Source organism: Saimiri boliviensis, chromosome 1 (genome assembly GCF_048565385.1).
Source record: "Saimiri boliviensis isolate mSaiBol1 chromosome 1, mSaiBol1.pri, whole genome shotgun sequence".
Taxonomy (NCBI): Eukaryota; Metazoa; Chordata; class Mammalia; order Primates; family Cebidae; genus Saimiri; species Saimiri boliviensis.
The window spans coordinates 63,315,678-63,337,106 of record NC_133449.1 but is presented as its reverse complement, the minus strand read 5'-3'; the positions used below and the strand labels follow the sequence as shown (position 1 = coordinate 63,337,106).

The 21,429-nt window shown below is 38.3% G+C and overlaps 1 protein-coding gene and 1 pseudogene across 1 annotated transcript in view; both read right to left on the bottom strand.

The window, feature by feature from the left end:
- The window catches only part of M1AP (meiosis 1 associated protein), an 82,279-nt gene extending 61,813 nt beyond the window's left edge, over window positions 1-20,466 (bottom strand). The window contains exon 1 of the mRNA XM_003922568.4: window positions 20,186-20,466. Within this exon, the coding sequence (XP_003922617.1) occupies window positions 20,186-20,425 (240 nt within the window). The 5' untranslated portion in view covers window positions 20,426-20,466. The remainder of the gene's footprint in view (window positions 1-20,185) is intronic.
- Window positions 6,074-7,426, bottom strand: LOC104650570 (Golgi apparatus membrane protein TVP23 homolog B pseudogene; annotated as a pseudogene).
- Window positions 20,467-21,429: the final 963 nt, after the last annotated feature.

The following is a 21,429-nucleotide window of genomic DNA, read 5'->3' as shown; positions in this document are numbered from 1 at the left end:
AATTTATTTGGTGGCCAACATGTATTGAATTTATTGCATCATTATAAACAGAGAAAAACATTGTTTTCTCTTGACCAGATACCCAAAAGTCTTTAAAAGAAATGTAACTTAACTCCAATTCGAGAATATGTACTAAAAATTTTAAGCCTTACCTTGGTATTTTTATTTATTTATTTATTTATTTATTTATTTATTTATTTATTGAGACGGAGTTTCACTCTTGTTACCCAGGCTGGAGTGCAATGGCGCGATCTCGGCTCACCGTAACCTCCGCCTCCTGGGTTCAGGCAATTCTCCTGCCTCAGCCTCCTGAGTAGCTGGGATTACAGGCACGTGCCACCATGCCCAGCTAATTTTTTGTATTTTTAGTAGAGACAGGGTTTCACCATGTTGACCAGGATGGTCTTGATCTCTTGACCTCGTGATCCACCTGCCTCGGCCTCCCAAAGTGCTGGGATTACAGGCTTGAGCCACTGCACCCGGCTTTTTTATTTTATTTTATTTTATTTTTATTTTTATTTTTTTGAGTTGGAGTTTCGCTCTTGTTACCCAGGCTGGAGTGCAATGGCGCGATCTCGGCTCACCGCAACCTCTGCCTCCTGGGTTCAGGCAATTCTCCTGCCTCAGCCTCCTGAGTAGCTGGGATTACAGGCACGTGCCACCATGCCCAGCTAATTTTTTGTATTTTTAGTAGAGATGAGGTTTCACCATGTTGACCAGGACGTTCTCGATCTCTTGACCTCGTGGATCACTTGTTAATATGTGCCTCTCACTTTGCCAGCTGGGAAAATGCTGCTTTTCTGGTGTGTTTTTAAGGTGTGTTTCTCTACTCTGGTGCTGGCTCCTGGAGCCCTCAAGCTGGATTTGAAGGAGAAGCTGTTTGGACGACATGTTGCCATGGAAGTGATTCTCAAGGCACTGACTGGCTTTAGAAGCAACAAAAAAATCCCTAGAAACCATTGTTTCCTTACATGGCTGAGCTGGTGTAGGCAATAATTTTGTCAGTCAAATTGTGGCTGAACATCTTCACTCAAAAGGCCTGAATAGTAACTATCCACCTATTTGTACCAACTCTGTACTTCCCTCATGAGCAAAAGATAAAACTGTACCAGGCAGGAGAACCCAGTAATATTATCTTGCTCACAGGCCACTTGGACTGTTCTGGGAAAACTGCACTCTGGTCTCTGCTTCTCTTTTCTTTGCATTGCAATATCCCCAGGCTCCACTGAGTTAAGGCACACTTGAACTCTGATTTCTCAACTCCCAGTTTACATGGTAGTCACATTCTCCAATGAATGAATGCACTCAACATTCCCAGCAGAGCACATGGTGTTAGGTGGAGCACTCTTCAGCAGGTTGCTTGGGCATGGCTTCATTTAATGCTCTCCACCTATGATGCAGCCTCAACCTTGCCTCTGCATGTTGCAATGTAGATTAGAGAATTTTTTTTTTCTAAACACCTTTTACTCCCTTTGTTCCTCTCATCTTTCAAGTCCTTGGCATTGCTTTCTTCAAAGAAAGCCTTAAAGAACTGAACATTGACACTATTTCTCCTTTTGAGATATTCTTTCTACATTTAATTTATATTACATTATCTAGGAGGGTTCATTCTCATTTAAATGAATGTCATCCTTGTCAAGGTTAATATTCCCACTATTAGGTTGGGACTGAAACAGAAAACAAACTTAACTGAACAAGGAAGTGAAAGTGAGTGTTTGCCACACAAACTGCAAGACAGGGAAGATTGCCAAACTCAGGAATAATTTTCTTATTTTTCACGTTTTCCATAAATCTCTAGAAATATAGTAAAATAAATAAGGACGTATCTCGGGGAGTTTCCTGGTCACAACCTTTTTACATTATGAGGTTGAGAGCTTGTTGCTTGGGGGTGTCTTTTGGTTTGTTCCAAGAATGTATCAGAACAAATGCTCTTCATAAAATGTCATCTAGGGCAGCTCCTTTGTTAATTGCGTCAGTACAAGACATCGGTCTTGGGCACTATGCAAGTCTTAGTCTAGTTCCTTATTCCTCAGAATGTCTGGTAATATTGAGATTTCAGTTCACAGTGAGATGAACACTATGGATTAGTTACCAGTGAATGAGAAATATTCATGGAACTTGTGTCTCTTATACCTTTAAAAAAAATCACATTTAGTATGTCATTTGAGTTAGGAAAAAACTTCTCTGCATTTTAGCACCGATCTCTCTGCCAATTTCAACTTTTTATAGATAAAGTTTTGGAAAAAACTGTTACCCAGTGAGTGGAGGTGAGAGTGTACTAATGCCTAATTTCCTCTGCTCACTTGTCCTTCCCCGTGAGAAGTTTGTCTCCTATGGCCATCTCAATGGCACTGCCCTTCCAACATGGATAATACACATTCCAGGCATCCTGCCTGCATGCCTGTACACCCAACCACCGCTGTAGCTCATCTATCACTGGAGAGTAACTTCCTGCTTTCCCAGTAACTGTAGACCAACTTCAGCCTTGACAAACCAGTGAACTTCTCTGTTATCCAGTGGGTTACAAATACACATTCTGCAATTAGGTGTGAACACCAGCCTCAGGAAGGGAGTCCCTTTTGCAAGTTTGACCTTCCTTAGGATTTCTTCCTTATCCCTAAGGTACCATATAAATTCCCTTATATCTTATAGGTAATTTATTATCATACTTTAATATGTTAAGATTTATTTCAGTTTTGTTTTGTTTTGTTTTTGAGACAGGATGTTGCTCTGCCACCCAGGCTAGACTGCAGTAGTGATGCAATCATAGTTCATGGCACTAGGCTTAAGGGATCCTCTCTTCTCAGCCACCTGAGTAGCCAGGATTACAGGTGCAGGCCACCATGTCTGGCTAATTTTTTATTTTTAAATTTTTTGTGGAGATGAGGTCTCACTATGTTGCTCAGGCTGGTCATGAACACCTGGCCTCAAGCAATCCTCCCACCTTGGCCTCCCAAAGTGTTAGTATTACAGGCATGAGCCACCATGCCCAGCCTGTATTCAAACTTTTTACACAAACTTTCTTTGTTTAAATCACTGTGTGGTTTGTTTCCTGACTGTACTCGAACTGATACAATCTGTTCTAGTACTTGTATAGCTTATTTTTATATTTTGCTCTATCAGGAATCTATGCTGGTATATGCTATGAGTATGGATCTAGCTTTATTTTTCCCATATGGCTATCCAGTTGATCCAAACACTTATTAATAATCTTTTTCCAACTCATTTAAATGCTATCTTTATTATATAATAAGTTCCCACATGTATTTTTTAAATGAACTTTAAATTGTATTCCATTACAGCCTGTCTTTTCAATCTCCAGTATCACATCACTTGAATATCTGTTTAATATCTGATAGCAATAGTCCCTGAATATTATTTTTTTTTAAATTTATTTTATTTTTTATTTTATTTTATTATTTTTTATTTATTTTATTGCATTTTAGGATTTGGGGTACATGTGAAGAACATGCAAGATTGTTGCATAGGTACACACATAGCAGTGTGATTTGCTGCCTTCCTTAAAATTTGAACTTTATTATCAGAATGTCTAGTTCTACTATTGGAAATTTAATATTTTTTGGGAATTGCATTACATTTGCACATTAGGGATAATTGACATCTGAGTCTTCCTAAGAACTAATGACTTTTTATTTGCTCAAGTCTCTTTTTGTGATTCTCAATAGTATTAAACAATTTTTTAATTGACAAAACTATATATTTATGATGTACAGCATTATTTTAATATATCAGTAGTATTCATATAAATCTTGCATATTTATTGTTAATTTCATTTGTATTTGATCATTTTGGTTATTGTGATTAAAAATTTTCTTCCATTATAACTTTTAACTTGTTGCTCTTAGGGTATAAATAGCTGCGCTAACTTTTTTTTTTTTTTTTTTTTTGAGACGGAGTTTCGCTCTTGTTACCCAGGCTGGAGTGCAATGGCGCGATCTCGGCTCACCGCAACCTCCGCCTCCTGGGTTCAGGCAATTCTCCTGCCTCAGCCTCCTGAGTAGCTGGGATTACAGGCACGCACCACCATGCCCAGCTATTTTTTTTGTATTTTTAGTAGAGACGGGGTTTCACCATGTTGACCAGGATGGTCTCGATCTCTTGACCTTGTGATCCACCCGCCTCGGCCTCCCAAAGTGCTGGGATTACAGGCTTGAGCCACCGCGCCCGGCCACGTTAACTTTTTTTAATGGATACATAATCAAATAATCGACAAATAACAATTTAATCTTCTCTTTTCTCATTTCATACTCTAATTTCCTTTTCTTGTATTATTTCATACTCTAATTTTTTTCTTGTATTATTATATCAATGAAAATCTTTAGAATACTTTTATTTTTTTTTGGTTTAGTGGTAAAAGATAGATTTTATTAGCTCAAGGCCCACTAAAGAGCTTTCAGGAAGTTCTAAAGTAAAATCTGGCAATCTTTTTGGTAAAATAAATAGAACAACCAACAGAATGGGAAAAAATTTTTGCAATCTATCCATCTGACAAAGGGCTAATATCCAGAATCTACAAAGAACTAAAACAGATTTACAAGAAAAAAACAAACAAGCCCATTCAAAAGTGGGCGAAGGATATGAACAGACACTTTACAAAAGAAGACATACATGAGGCCAACAAGCATATGAAAAAATACTCATCATCACTGGTCATTAGAGAAATACAAATCAAAACTACATTGAGATACCATCTCATACCAGTTAGAATGGCAATCATTAAAAAATCTGGAGGCAACAGATGCTGGAGAGGATGTGGAGAAATAGGAACACTTTTACACTGTTGGTGGGAGTGTAAATTAGTTCAACCATTGTGGAAGACAGTGTGGTGATTCCTTAAGGACCTAGACACAGAAATTCCATTTGACCCAGCAATCCCATTACTGGGTATACATCCAAAGGATTATAAATCGTTTTACTATAAGGACACATGAACACGAATGTTCATTGCAGCATTGTTTACAATAGCAAAGACCTGGAACCAACAAAAGCCCATTGATGATAGACTGGACAGGGAAAATGTGGCACATATACACCATGGAATACTATGCAGCCGTAAAAAACGATGAGTTCGTGTCCTTTGTAGGGACATGGATGCACCTGGAAACCATCATTCTCAGCAAACTGACACAAGAACAGAAAATCAAACACCACATGTTCTCACTCATAGGTGAGTGTTGAACAGTGAGAACACATGGACACAGGGAGGGGAGCATCACACACTGGGGTCTGTTGGGGGGAAATAGGGGAGGGACAGTGGGGGCTGGGGATTTGGGGAGAGATAGCATGGGGAGAAATGCCAGATATAGGTGATGGAGAGGAAGGCAGCAAATCACACTGCCATGTGCATACCTATGCAACAATCTTGCATGTTCTTCACATGTACCCCAAAACCTAAAATGCAATAAAAAAAACACAGAATAGCAGGAATCTCTGGGTATCCCTTAAACATAAACTATGATGATTCCATTGATATTACCTGGGCTGTAAGTAAATGACTTCTTACAAATAAAAATAACATTTTAGAAACTAGTTACTACCACTAGCCCTAATTTGGTTTTCATGTGCTTGCATATGTCCAGGAAATTTCTCCATGAAGTACATATTAAAATCTAACAATTATTTCTCACTTATACATAAGTCAAAGTGCTCACTCTTACCATGGAAGCAAAACTTACCTCTGAAAATAATCTGCAGAAAAAATACATAAACACATAAAGCTTTGAGATAGACCAAAAACATCCTCCTATGTTCTATGGATCAAAATGCAAAGGTCTCCACTACACATGTAAATAAACACTTTTATTAATTTGGGATATACTGATATTACATGACCATGCTCATACCTACAGAACATGTACATACAACGCAGAAGAAATGTTGACAGTGTTTCTACTGCTAACATACTTTCCAGCCCCAACCGCTGAAAAGGAAATAAAAAATTAATATGAAAATTACTTTTCCTTTTTATAAATAGTTTTTAAGTGGAAAAACAAAGCCAACACTCCTCTGAGACATGGAATAAGCTCCAAAATGTTCAGAGTCAAGAATCTGTTCAGTTGTTCCCCAATGTTAACAAAGTACATAAGCTTTCTTTATTCAGAAAGCTTCTCTGATCATCTCTAGTGTTTTGTCTTAAAAATTGCTTTTCAAGATATGAGGCAGCCATGCTGGTTACATTATTTTTTTAAAAAAATTATTTATTATACTTTAAGTTCTGGGGTACATTTGCAGACATACAGGTTTGTTACATAGGTATACACATGCCACGGTGATTGGATGTATCCATCACCCTGTCATCTACATTAGGTATTTCTCCTAAGGCTATCCCTCCCCAATTCCTCTACCCTCTGCTATCCCTCCCTTAGCCCCCCCACTCCCTGACAGGCCCTGGTGTGTGATGTTCCCCTCCCTGTGTCCATGTGTTCTACTGTTCAACACCCCCCTATAAGTGAGAACATGCTGTGTTTGGTTTTCTGTTCTTATGTCAGTTTGCTGAGAATGATGGTTTCCAGCTTCAACCACGTCCCTGCAAAGGACAGGAACTCATCCTTTTTTATGGCTGCATAGTACTCCATGGTGTATATGTGCCATATTTTCTTTATCCAGTCTACCACTGATGGGCATTTGGGTTGCGTCCAAGTCTTTGCTATTATAAACAGTGCCACAATAAACACACGTGTGCATGTGTCTTTATAATAGAATGCTTTATAATTCTTTGGGTATATACCCAGTAATGGGATTGCTGGGCCAAATGGTACTTCTATTTCTAGATCCTTGAGGAATTGCCACACTGTCTTCCACAATGGCTGAACTAATTTACACTCCCACCGCCACGTTGTTTAAATTCTTTCTGCTTCCCACCTTATACCTGATGTAACATATGGGTTGGCACCTGGTAGCACCATAATTATGATAACCACTGCTAACCAGTTTACTCTGAAGGAGAACAGGGCACTAAAGGCAAATATCACCCAAAGCAGCAGAGAGGCTTTAAGTCTCAATCAAAAGATTTTTGATTCAGCTTCTGACATGGTTTTATTCTCTTGAGAGGATACCTTTCTAGATTCAAACACCCAATGGCTCTTTCCATCTTCATCAATGTGACTCCACCAACATAGGTCAACCATTAGTCTACTTGTGACATTCTTTGCTGCCCAAAGGTCACATGACAACAACAAGATAATTGTCATCATACAGGCAATAAAGCTGCTGCTGAGTAACTCAGAGAAGACAGATGATGATTGCACTGACTTGAAAGAACAAGTGAAAAAACGATGCCTGATATTTGGATTTTTTCTGTCTGTTAGTTGTTTTCTTTTCTGCATCAAACAGTGAAACATCTTCAGTGTCATCATTACTGTCCTGCTGCTTCATGGCCCAGAATATTATTTTTTTTGAGTCTCGCTCTATAGCCAGGTGCCAGGCTGGAGTGCAGTGGCGTGATCTCAGCTCACTGCAACCTCTGCCTCCCGGGTTCAAGCAATGCACCTGTCTCAGCCTCCCAAGTAGCTGGGACTACAGGTGCATGCTACCACACTCAGCTAATTTTTGTATTTAGTAGATAGGGGGTTTCACCATGTTGGCCAGGATGGTCTTGATCTCTTGACCTTGTGATCCATCTGCTTCGGCCTCCCAAAGTGCTGGGATTACAGGTGTGAACGACCGTGCCCAGCCCAGAATACTTTTAAATAATGGTGATGATAGTAAACTTCCTTGTCTTGCATGGGAATGTCTTTAGTGTTTTTCCATTAAGAACAATACTAACTCTTGAAATAGAAATATATTATGCTAATATATTTATAAAATATATATGTATTTTATATATAAAACAGAACAGCTATCTGTTTCTGTTTTATTACAGTTTTTAAAAAACAAAATTGGATGTTGAATTTTATCAAATGCTTTTTCAGAAGTTACAGAGATGAACATGATCATGTTTCTTCTCCTTACATATGTTAACATAGTCAATTATATTAATAGATTTCCTAATATTGAACAATATTTGAATTTTTGATATGTAATTATTTTAATGTGATGCTGGATTAGATTGCCAATACAGGTTGAACATCCCTAATCTAAAAGTCGGAATCTGAAATGTTCCAAAATCTAAAACTTTTTGAGGGCCAACATGAGACCACAGTGGAAAATTCTACATCTGACCTCATATGATGGGTTGCAGTCAAAACTTTGTTTCATGCACAAAATTATTAAAAATATTGTATAGAGCCAGGCGTGGTGGCTCACGCCTGTAATCCTAGCACTTTGGGAGGCCGAGGCAGGTGGATCACGAGATCAAGAGATCGAGACCATCCTGGTCAACATGGTGAAACCCCGTCTCTACCAAAAATACAAAAAATTAGCTGGGCATGGTGGCGCGTGCCTGTAATCCCAGCTACTCAGGAGGCTGAGGCAGGAGAATTGCCTGAACCCAGGAGGCAGAGGTTGCGGTGAGCCGAGATCGCGCCATTGCACTCCAGCCTGGGTAACGAGCGAAACTCTGTCTAAAAAAATAAATAAATAAAAATATTGTATAAAATTACCTTCAGATGATGTATATAAGGTATTTATGAAACCAATGAATTTCATGTTTGAACTGGGGTTCCATCCCTAAGTCACTGTGTACATGCAAATATTCCAAAATCCCAAAAGATCCCAAGTCTGAAACACTTCTGGATTCAAGTATTTTGGATAATGAATTCATAACCTAATTTTTTTTTTTAAAGACAGGCCTTGCTCTGTTGCCTAGGCTGGAGTGCAGTGGCACAATCATGGCTTACTGCAACTTCAACCTCCAGGACTCAGGTGATCCTCCTGCCTTAGCCTCCTGAGTAGCTCAGACTACAGTGCACACCACCATGTCTTTTTAAAAACCTTTTTGTAGAGATGAGGTCTCACTTTGTTGCCCACGATGGTCTTGAACTCCTGGGCTTAAGTGCTCCTCCTTCCTTAGTCTCCCAAAGTGCTGGAATTATAGGCATGAGCCACCTCACCAGGCTGGTATATAGGTATTCAAAACTGATATATTTCAATAGACTCCCTTTCCAACAAGGCTTCTATATTAAATCTCTTCAGTGTACCTTAAATTTTTTTTTAAATTTTATTTTAGGTTCCAAGATATATGTGCAGAATGTGCAGGTTTGTTACATAGGTAAATGTGTGCCATGGTGGTTTGTTGCGCCTATCAACAAGTCACCTAGGTACTAAGCCCCACATGTATCAGCTATTAATCCTGATGCTCTCCCTTCCCCCGAACCCCTTAATAGGCCCCAGTGTGTGTTGTTTCCCTCCATGTGTCCACGTGTTCTCATTGTTCAGCTCCCACTTACGAGTGAGAACATGCAGTCTTTGGTTTTCTGTTTCTGTGTTAGTTTGCTGAGGATGATGGCTTCCGGCTTCTCCATATTCCCACAAAGGACATGATCTCATTCCTATGGCTGCATAGTATTTCATCATGTGTATGTACCACTTTTTTCTAATCCAGTCTATCATTGATGGGCATTTGGGTTGGTTCCAAGTCTTTGCTATTGTGAACAGTGCTGCAAGAAACACAGGTGTGCATGTATATTTACAACAGAATGATTTATATTTCTTTGGGTATATACCTAGTAATGGGATTACTGGGTCAGATGGTATTTCTCAGTGCACCTTCTCGATCACTCTGTACTCTACTCTGTTTTTCACCCTAGCATTAAAGTGCCATTCTCAGTTTCATTTATTTATTTATTATTATTTTTTTTGAGACAGAGTTTTTGCTATTGTTGCCCAGGTTGGAGTGCAGTCATGCGATCTTGGTTCACTGCAACCTCTGCCTCCCGGGTTCAAGTGATTCTCCTGCCTCAGTCTCTGGAATAGCTGGGACTACAGGCATGCACCACCACCCCCAGCTAATTTTTGTATTTTTAGTAGAGACAGGGGTTTCTCCATGTTGGCCAGGATGGTCTCGGTCTCTTGACCTCGTGATTTGTCCGCCTTGGCCTCCCAAAGTGCTGGCATTACAGGCATGAGACACTGTGCCTGGCCCTTAGTTGCATTTAATGCATTTTGCTCCAAATTCAACCTTGTCTGCAATTGATCGTAATTCTCTTTGTTTTGTTTGCCTTTTCCTAGTATACGTTTGCCCATCCTTTTATTTTCAACCTTTGTGAATCATTATGTTGTTGCTGTGTCTCTTAAAAACAACAGTTTTAAAAAAGAAAAAAAAAAGAAAAATATATGTCTAAATATCCTGCTTATATCACACACACAAAAAGAAAAACAATAGTTTTGCTTTGTGATCAAGTCTGTAAGTTTTAAAAAGCATCTGCTATGACAGATATATTTGTTTTTAGTAGTACTATTTTATGGTATAGTTTATTTTTATGGCTTTTAGAAAATCACTGTACTGTATATTTTTTATTTTCTTTTTTTATGCTTTTCTTGTCATGATTAGAAAGGTCTATATTTCTGCTTTAGTGATTATCTTTATAACTGTAATTCCCTTAAGTTAATCTTTAGCAGTATCTATTAATTCACCACTATGGGAATGATAAAATTAATGTATTTCCTTTATTACTCTTACTCTTCCACTACTGCAGCACTAAATTATAGTTTATTATATTGTCTTTCTTGGGGTTTACCTTTATGCTGTTTAATATATTATATCTCTATTGTTTTTCACCTTGAAGTGATTCCATTTGAATGCCAGCTATTAAGAATGAGAAAATAAGTATTATAGCTAAATTGGAATACTCTTGAGTGCACATATCTCACTGTAGATAATATATAATTGAAATACATTTTTGTTATGAAAAAGTAAAATAATTGGGAAGATGTTCACAGTAAGGGCATTCTTCTGAAACCCTGTTTTGAGGGGAAACGAATCATTCTGGTTGGAATTATTTATATTAAGGACATAATGGATATAAAAGGAATTTTAATATTAATTATGAATCCCCTGTCATGATTCCTTATAAAACATTCAGAGTTATTTGATTATGCTCAAAAATTAAATATGAGAGGATATATTGAGGTATTCATTCTGAGTAAGATTTCCCACATGCTATCTTTCTCCATTTATATTTTAAGCTGCTTCTGCAGATAGAAAATGTCAGGTACTTATATAGGTCAGTGACAATGGATTTAAGGTCATGTTTTTCTTAAGCAAAGATCGGATTGTTCCATACATAAGGTAACAGCATTGTTTCAGCAATTTTCTTGAGCTTTTAACTAGGGTTGAACTTATTGTTTGGTTGGAAAGAAATTTTGGCTTTCAATTTTTCCTGAGAAACCAATGAGGAGTCTGATTCCTGGTTAAAAACCTATGTGTGATTTTTTTCAAGTCTGACCATACGCAATTACAAGTAATTTACCTGGCAGGCCTCATGGGGGAAAAGCTGCCTTCGCCACACCAGACTTGGTGCACAGCCAATGCACTGCAGTCTCTGAAGGGAGTTGTAGTCAAGGATTCAGGCCCCCTGGCTGGTCATGTTCTTGGAATATTTGTATTCTTAGCTCTGATACTTTCATTTATAGGCCTCTTCATCTGAGGCCTTGGGCCAAGTCCTCCTCAGGCCCTCAGGACCTTCTTGTGGGGGAAGGGAGAAGAAACGCTGAAGACACTTTTCCCTACTCTGACTCAGTACTCAGTACTTTTCCACTCCTAGCCTTCCCTCCTTGCCCTCCCCTCAACCCCAGGAGGCATAAAATTGCCAGAGCCTTTTGTTCAGAACTCCTTCAGTAGTGAAACTGTCCCCATGTCTACACTGATCCTCAACAAGGGCACAGTTCCATGGAGGAAATGGAATAGGGGGAGTAGGCACTTTCCCCAGTTTAGATTATTGCTTATACTATTACTGTAAATAATCAATGGCTTACCCTTTCATATGTGGCTTAATATTTTTAATCAGCTACTATGACAGCTCAGCTCTTTCCCAGCTTAGTTGAACTCCAGACAAGTCAGTATAAAGCTGTCTGCCTTTCCTAGTGGAGTGATTAAAAGACTAAGGGATTCAACTAGATCCAAATGTACCAAGGAGTGCCAGAGGAATATAACATAGCCACTTGAGGAAGAAGAAAAAAAAATCCCTTTACCCTTGTTTGGGATATGGGCTCATTTCTTAAGAAACCTCTTATACTGAATATCATCCCTATGCCCTTCCAGATTACTCTCTACTTTTCTCTACCCTATTTTGTGTCCTAGGAAAGTGATCCATAGGGACTGACTCAATGAGGTCATTCACACTCTTGCTTCCAGCTGGCTTTGGCCAATGGGAGGCACCAGCAGGAGATCTGGATGTGGAAGGAGAGTGAGGTCAGGGTATTTCATCTCCTGGCTTCCTCCTCACTAGATTGCCATGGGATGACTGTGTCCTTCTGAAGACAATATGATTTTTTGCTTGACCAAACTTTAGTCAGGCTTCTAAGCCTTTTCTTAGGCCCATCTGTGCACCTCCTTGTAAAATTTAGTTTTAGCAAAGAACCCTGCTAAGTTAGTTTGGCAAGAATCCCCTACTCTTAATGTCTGATCATTCTCGGTATCTGATTGGGTTCCCCATCCTCCACCATCCCCCAGGTGTCTGATCACCCTGGCTTGTTTTCAGCAAGAATCCTGTAATAAGGTTTAGCCAGAACTCCCATTACTCCTGTTGCTTCCTCTTAGTAATGATCTATCCACCGATCCCCACATGCTCCTTGGCTATATATTCCTACTTGCTCGCGCCATATTCAGAATTGAGCCCAATCTCTCTTTCCCATTGCAACATCCCATTGTCACGGTCCTTATACCTATTGACAGGTTTCCAAGGGACCAGTGTGATGGTCCCTTTATTTAGAAACATAATGACATACCTATTGTGTTGGTCCTCGATAAAGTCTTCCTTACTGTAATTTAACAAGCATCATGAATAACTTTTTCTTTAACAAAGGCCAAAGATCCTGTCAGGCAGCCCTCTTCAGACAGCTCTCTCTTCTTCAGTCCTAGAGATGGTTTGGCTATCACACCAACTAAACTCTGCCCACACCCATGTAAATATTCTCATCTATATTTCTTTGAAAATTATTCAGTTTGAGTGTGCCATCTGTTTCTTCCTAACAGTTTGACTGACTTAACAGCTCCTTACATAAATAATTAAAAAAGAAAAGAAAATCCTTTTTAAAGTTATAAGCTAAAAGATAACAAATGCATTTTAAAAACTATATCAAATACATACATCAATAAGTAAACGTATATTAGGATAAAAGTGAAAGTCATGAAAAAACATTTAGCATGATGTCTTGTATTCAGTAAGTACTCCATAATATCTGCTTAATGTTATTAATATATTAGCAAATGGTGATTTGTCAGAATTGTGTGTCTGAAAATGACCAATAAATGTCTTGTGTATTTGTTATAAGAGGGTTGGGGGTTACTGTAGAGGCAATTTTGTAAGGGCAAAACTACCAGTGGGAAGTACCTAAGGATTGAGCTCCCTCTTAAAAATCCAGGCTCTTATCACTTGACTTAAGGCGTTTGTATATCACCAGAAGGGAACTGTGGTGGTTTTAAATATGTATACAAATTCTTTGACATACTTCTCCTCAAAGGGTAGTGCAAACTTCTTGGGATTTCTTTCTTTCTTTCTTTCTTAGTTTTTGAGATGGCGTCTCATTCTGTTGCCCAGGCTGGAGTGCCGTGGTGTGATCTTGGCTCACTGCAACCTCTGCCTCCCTGGTTCAAGCAATTCTCTTGCCTCAGTCTCCCAAGTAGCTGGGATTACAGACATGCACCACCACGCCTGGATAATTTTTGCATTTTAGTAGAGACGGGGTTTTGCCATAGTGGCCAGGCTGGTCTCGAACTCCTGACCTTGTGATCTGCCTGCCTCGGCCTCACAAAGTGCTGGGATTACAGGCGTGAGCCACTGCACCCGGCCGGGATTTCTAAATAGACTATCACATCATCTACAAATAGGGCCAATTTTATTTCTTCCTGTCCAAGCTGTATGCCTTTTATTTCCTTTTCTTACCTTATTGTGCTGCCTAGGACTTCTAGTACTATGCTGAGGTGTGCTAAGAACAGACATCTCTGTCTTGTTTCCAATCTTAGGGGGAAAGCATTCAGTATTTCCCATTAAATATGGCATTAGCTGTAGATTTTATCATCAGTGGATGTTGAACTTTGTCAAATGCTTATTCTACTTCAATTGATATAATCATGTAATTTTCTTCTGTAGCCTTTTAATATAGTATATTGATTTTCAAATATTGAACATATTTCGTATCCCTGAAATAAGTTCTACTTAGTCATGGCGTATAATTCTTTTTAATTGCTGAATTCTATTTGTTAATATTTTGTTAAGTTTTATGTCAAATATGTTCATGAGAAATGTCTTCAGTTTTCTTCTTTTTTGGTTCTGTCTTAGTCTATTTTGGGGATAAAAAGTAGCCTCATAAAATGAGTTGGAAAGTATTCTCTTCTCTTACATTTTCTTGAAGAGATTAGGTAGAACTGATGTTATTTTTCTTTAAATGTTTAGAATTCTTCAGTAAAACCATCTGGGTCTGAAGTTCTCTTTTTCAGGAATTTAAAAGTTATGAATTCAATTTATTTAATGGTTATAGGGCCATTCAAACTATCTGTTTCACATTGAGTTGTTTTTGATAGTTTGTGCTTTTCAAGGAATTGGTCCATTTCATCTAAGTTGTTAGATGTATGTACGTAAATGTATTTGTAGTATTCCCTTATTATCCTATGGATAATAAGGGCCCATAATGACACTCCCCTGTTTCATTCCTGATATTGGTAATTCATATTTCCTTATTTTTATTTTTTTTAGATGAAGTCTCACTCTTGTCACTCAGGCTGGAGTGAAATGGCACAATCTCGGCCCACTGTAATCTCCACCTCCCGGGTTCAAGTGATTCTCCTGCCTTAGCCTTCCAAGTAGCTGAGGTTACAGGCACCTGCCACCATGCCTGGCTAATTTTTTGTATTTTTAGTAGAGATAAAATTTTTTGTATTTTTAGTAGAGATGAGGTTTCACCATGTTGGCCAGGCTGGTTTTGAACTCCTGACCTCAGGTGATCCACTGGCCTCAGTCTCCCAAAGTGCTGGGATTACAGGTGTGAGCCATCGTGCCCTGCCGGTAATTTATATTTTCTTTTTCTATTTTCCTTGTCATTCTTGTTAGAGGTTTGTCAATTTTATTGATCTTTTCAAAGAATCAACTTCTTTTCACTGATTTTCTCTATTTTCTGTTTTCAATTTCACTTATTTTTGCTCTTATTTTCTTCCTTTTGCTTGCCTTGAGTTCATTTTGTTTTTCCTTTTCTAGTTTCTTGAGGTGGGAGTTTATATTACTGATCTGACTTTTCTTTTTTTCTAATGTAAGCATTTTAGTACCATAAATTTCCTTCTCAGCACTGCTTTAGCTGCATCCCACAATTTTTTTTTGAGCCTGAGTTTCACTTTGTGACACAGGCTGTAAGGCAATGGTGCAATCTCAGGTCATCACAACCTCCACCTCCCAGGTTCAAGCAATTCTCCTGCCTCAGCCTCCTGAGCAGCTGGGATTACAGGAGTGCGCCACCATGCCTGGCTCCCGGCCAATTTTGTAGTTTTGATAGAGACAGGGTTTCTCCATGTTGGTCAGGCTGGTCTTGAATCCCTGATCTTAGGTGATCTACCTGCCTCGGCTTCCCAAAGTGCTGGGATTACAGGCGTGAGCCACTGCTACGGCCATAAATTCTGATATTTGCATTTTCATTTACTTTCATTTCAATGTTGTCTTTTAAAATTTCCCTTGACATTTTGCTTTTTGGCCCATGGATTATTTAGAAATATTTTGTTTAGTTTCCAAGTGTTTGGAGGAATTTTTCTGTTATAGATTTTTACCTTGATTTCATTGTGTCAGAGAACATACTGTGTATGATTTCAATTTTTAAAATTTGTTTAAGTTTCTTTCCTTCATGGCCCATAATATGGTCTAGTTTGGCAAATGTTTCATGGGTGTTTGAAAAGAATGGGTGCATTCTGCTTCTTGTTGGGTGGAGTATTATATAAATGTCAATTAGATCCTGTTGGCTGATGTTTTTTTTTAAATCCTTATTGATTTCTGTCTAGTTGTTCTAAAATTGTTGAGAGAGGGACACTGAATCCAACTATACTTGTGGATTTATCTCTTTGTTCTTTTAGATCAATCAACTTTTGCTTCACATATTTTATAGCTTCTGTTGTTTGGTGTATACACATTCAGGATTGCTCTATCTTCTTGGTGGACTGACCTTTTCATCATCATCTAATGTCCCTCTCTGAACCTGGTATTCTTCCATCTGAAATCTATTTCATCTGATATATTAATATAGCCACTCCCGCTTTGTTTTCGTTAATGTTTACATGGTATATCCCTTCCCATTATTTTACTTTCAGCCTATATTTAATGTGTTTGAAGTTAGTTTCTTTTAAACAGTATATAGTTGGATCATTTAAAAAATTAACTCTGCCAAGCCCTTTCTTTTAATTGATGTTTTTAGGTCACTCATATTTAATGTAACTATTGATATGTTAGCCTGTCAATTTATTTGTTGTCTTCTGCTTGTTCCCTCTGTTTTTAGTTTCTTTGTTTTCTTTTACATACCTTCCAACAGGCTATTTGAGTATTTAAAAAATACTATATTTTGATTTATCTATGGTGTTTCTGAGGGTATTTCTTTGCAAAGGTATCTTAGTGGTAGCTCTAATTTTTGCATTATACCTAGAGACTTATCAGAGTCAACTGGTGTCAACATTATACCAGTTCAAATGAAGTGTAGAAGCCTTACCTCCCTTTATATCACTTTACCCTCCTTTGTTTATAATTATCTTAGGTATTTCCTCTACATGTATCCCAAACTCTGGGGCTCAAGTGATCCTTCTGCCTCAGCCTCCCAAAGTGCTAAGATTATAGGTGTGAGTCACCATGCCTAGCCTCAAGATTTCATCTTTGAGAATAGTTTTTATATGATGTAACTTAATGTAGTTTTCTTCATGTTTCTTGTGCATGGCATTCATTGATTTCTTAAATTTGTGAGTTTAGAGTTTTTATCAAAATTGGAAAAATTTTGGCCATTTTTAAAAGTATTTTTTTCGTCTGGGCAGCCCCCTGGCACCAAGAAGCCTGAAAGTACCCCAGCCCAGAAGCTAAAAGTATTTTTTTCTGTCCCCTGTTCCTCTCCTTTGGTAACTTTAATTGTACATAAATTAGATGGCTTGAAGTTGCCCCAGCTCAATTATGCTCTATTCATATAATAAAATGAGGATTTTCTTTCTGTGTTTCATTCTGGATAGTTTCTATTCCTATGTCTTCATGTTCACTAATCTTCTCTTTTGCAATGTCTAATCTGCCAATAATTCCATCTAGTGTATTTTCCATGCCAGAAATTATAGTTTTCCTCTCGAAAATTTTAATTTGGATCTTTTAAAATATCTTCTATATCTCCACTTAGCTTTTTGAACACATGGATCCCAATTATAACAATTGTCTTAATGTCCTCATCTGCTAATTCTAACATTTATGTCACTTCTGTGTCAGTTATAATTAATAATTTCTTCATAATGAGTCATAATTTCCTGCTTCTTTGCACACCTATTTAAGTTTTGATTGAATGACAGATAGTATGAATTTTACCTTGTTGGGTGCTACATATTTTTGTATTTCTATAAATATTCTTGAGTTTTGTTCTGGGATAGTTAGGTTACCTGGGAACAGTTTAACACTTATGATCATGTGTTTATGTTAGGTAGTCTTGAGCAGTACTAAGTCTTGGGGCTATTTTATGCCCTACTGAGGCAAGACCTTTTTGAGTCCTCTACCCAATGCATCATGAATTATGAGGATTTCCAGCTTGGCTGACATGAACATGTACTATTCCAGTTGTGAGTATCAGGTACCATTGTCTTTAGTGCTTTAGGGTGCTTCCTTCTTTGGCCTTGGGTAGTTTCCTTACACACATGTACTGATCAGTACTCTGCTGAATACTCAAGGGAAACCCTCTTCAGATCTTTGGAGTTCTGTATGTAGCTCTCTCTTTCTCCTTTCCTCTATGTAGCTCTTTTTCCTCCCTGAAGTCCCAGATCCATCTCCTTGACTCAGGGAAACCACTGGCACACCCCACCCCAGGATCTTCATCACTGCATTGTGGCTTGGAAACTTTCTCAAGGGAGTAAGTTAGGACAATTCTTCTTTTTTTTGAGATGGAGTTTTTTTTTTTCTGTCACCTAGGCTGGAGTGTAGTTGTGCAATCTCGGCTCCCTACAACCTCCGCCTCCCAGCTTTAAGTGATTCTCCCGCTTCAGCCTCCCGAGTAGCTGGGATTACAGGCACCCACCAGCATGCCAGCTAATTTTTGTATTTTTGTAGAGACAGGGTTTCACCATGTTGGCCAGGCTGATCTTGAACTCCTGACCTCAGGTGATCTGCAAGCTGGGTCTATTCTAAGTCTCACCTCACTTACTTCTTATCTCCCAGGAGGCTTTGTTCTTTGGTGTGTGATATCCAGTGTTTTGAAAAGTAGTTTTCATATGTATTATCCAGTTTTTAAAAAATTGTTTTAGGCAAGAGGGTAAATCTGCTCCCTATTATTCTATCTAGGGTAAAACAATGACTTGCTTCTAATGAACAGAATGTAGGGGAAGTGACAACGTGTTACTTTTGAGACTATGGCATAAAAGATATTACGGCTTCTTCATTGCTCTCCCTCTCTTTTGGATCAGTTGTTCTGGGAGAAGCCTGCTGCCACAAATTAAGGACATTCACGAGCCCTATGGAAAGATCCAAATGGTCAGGAAATAAGAATTCCTGCCAACAGTTAAGTGAATATGTCATCTTGGGACTGGATCCTCCAGCCTCACTTGAGGTTTCAGATGACTGACATCTTGGCTACAACTTCATGAGGGACCCCAAGCCAGATCTACCTAAGCCACTTATGAATTCCTAACTCCTAGTAACTATGAGATAATGTTTATTAATGTAGGCCACTACATTTTAGGATAATTTGTTACACAGCAATAAACAATGAATAGAGGTACCAAGTTCTGCTTAAGCTGTAGAAATGATCAACTGAATTTCTTAAATAATTTTATCCTTTCCCAAACTCAGCCTAAGTAACAATGTACAGACAAAATCCCCACACTTAGCACTTAGAGCATTTATATTAAACACTTTCCCTGTGTGACTTTTTTCAAGAAATAAATTGTGAGTTGTTGTAAGCCCAAGGTTCTGTCAAAGCAACCAGGGTATGTTCTTACCCAAGAAGCATAAAGTAATGTATATTATTTTCATTCTTTATAGTATCAACAGAGATGTTATCTTTCCAATTCCAATGAGGGAAACTAAGGCATTAATCAAAAAGTAAGTAGATTCCAGTCATATATTACATTAATAATTCAGCAATAGATTTATGAAATTTCCTTTTTTGGAAATCTTGAATAATAAGACATATCCATTTAGTAGTATATATTAGCAGCAAGGCTACCTCAAGGAAGGAGATGCGTAGAACCTCCGGAAGTCTTTCTCATCTCTATTATTCTGAATTTTATATAAGGGAGCAAGGGAAGACTGAAATTTTGAGGAAGAGCATAGATAATTGTTTATGTATGAAGGAGCTTTATACAAACACTGCACCTGGCCCAGCCATTGCCTTCCATAACCCTAGGGGGCAGTTTCACCTGAGTCTATGTGGAATGTAGAAAAAATATGTTCATGTTTTTGCATAGTTAGGGCTTTCTGAGCAAAGAAAACTGGTACCTGGGTTAAAGTTAAAGTACAAGTCTTGGAAGTTAAAAGATGATTGAACAGCCAGAGACCTTAGAAGAGATTTAGAGGCTTCCCTCCTTCTATGTTTACATTTCAAAGGGCATATAAGAAGTCAGTTGTTTACATTTCAAACATCTGTCAATGCCAAAGTTTCTCTCCGTCTCTCTGGAGTGAAAAGGGGCAGCTTGTAGCCTATTTATACTCCCAGATTAATAATTTTGGAGTTTCTCTTCAATTGTGTACACCCCTATATACACAGGATGCTCTCTTACTCTCATGGTGTCACTTGGGGGCTACCGCATGTGGAGAGGTAGTGTAGTTATTGCTGTAAGTATTACTAACTATGATCCCTACTCCAGAAACATTACCACTGTATTTACTTTCAGGATAAAATGAATAAATATAGATATACTTACCACAAAAGGGAGGATGCACTCATGCTGATCTTGTACCATGTATAAACTGAACAGGGACATGCGGCTGGGGCCCATCAAACTGCAGGCTAGAGAGAAGAAGTTCTGCAGAGCCTCACAGAGGTTGGCACAGATGTCAGCCCAGGATGGTAGAGCAATGTGCACAATGAGAAGCCGTGGAGGTTGCTGGTCAATCTGAATGTGAGTAGAGGGCCCCTTACCAGAAGTTCGCCCAGGATGCATGGCAGTGAAACCAGAAGCGGAACTGTAGCCACCAGCTGGATATTCTCTACACATATGGGGAAGGAAAGAGAAACTACTGGTTTTCAAACTGAATATGTGTGCTCTGCTGAAATATAAAACACAAGTTGATGGGAAAGGTCCAGAAAGGAGTCAGATTGGGTACTGCAGCTGGTCTAGGCCATCCTATTTTAATAGCTTCCAAGAGATCTAGATGTTTGCCTATAATGTAAGCCCAAAAATCGTTAGAGATGCTGAGTGGAATTAATCAAAAGTTACACCAAAAAACAAGCTTCTGTCTCAAAGTAAGCTATCTGCTCCCATAAACTTTGTTTCTTTATTAGCATTTATTGTGCTCTATTATAATTTGTTCCTATGACTGCCTCTCCCACTATACTGTAAGCTTCCCAAGGGTAGAGAACCTGTCTTGTTGATTTCATTCATCAGTACCTAGCATATGTGTGTTTAGTACCTAACAAATAATTCTTAAAAAATGAAAATATGATTATATTTCTCCTTGGTGAAAATTCTTTGGTTATCTAAATCTCTTATACGGTAAAATTTAAACTCTCTTTAAGATCTGTCATTACTCGATTGTTAGCCTCATTAGAAGCTGTTCTTTACCTCGAGGTTTTCATGGAAACAATATCAGATATATTCACTTTAGTGCATTTGCTTATGCTGCTTCTCTGCCTCCAATACTCCTGGTTACTTTTACTAATCCCCAGGGCTCAGATTAGGAAGTGAGAACAAATAAGAACAAAGAACCAATATAAGGAATGAGAAAGGGACATTGTTACAAATGCTTAAACATGAAAGGGGTTATAAGACAACATAATGAATGGCTTTATGCTAATAAGTTTGATAAAATGGACAAATTCCTAGAAAAATGTATCTAATTAATACTAAAGAAATTTTAGAAACCTAAATAGTCTACAACCATTAAGAAAATTTAACTGGTAATCAAATATTTTCCCACGAAGTAAGTTAGAGGGCCAGATGATTCC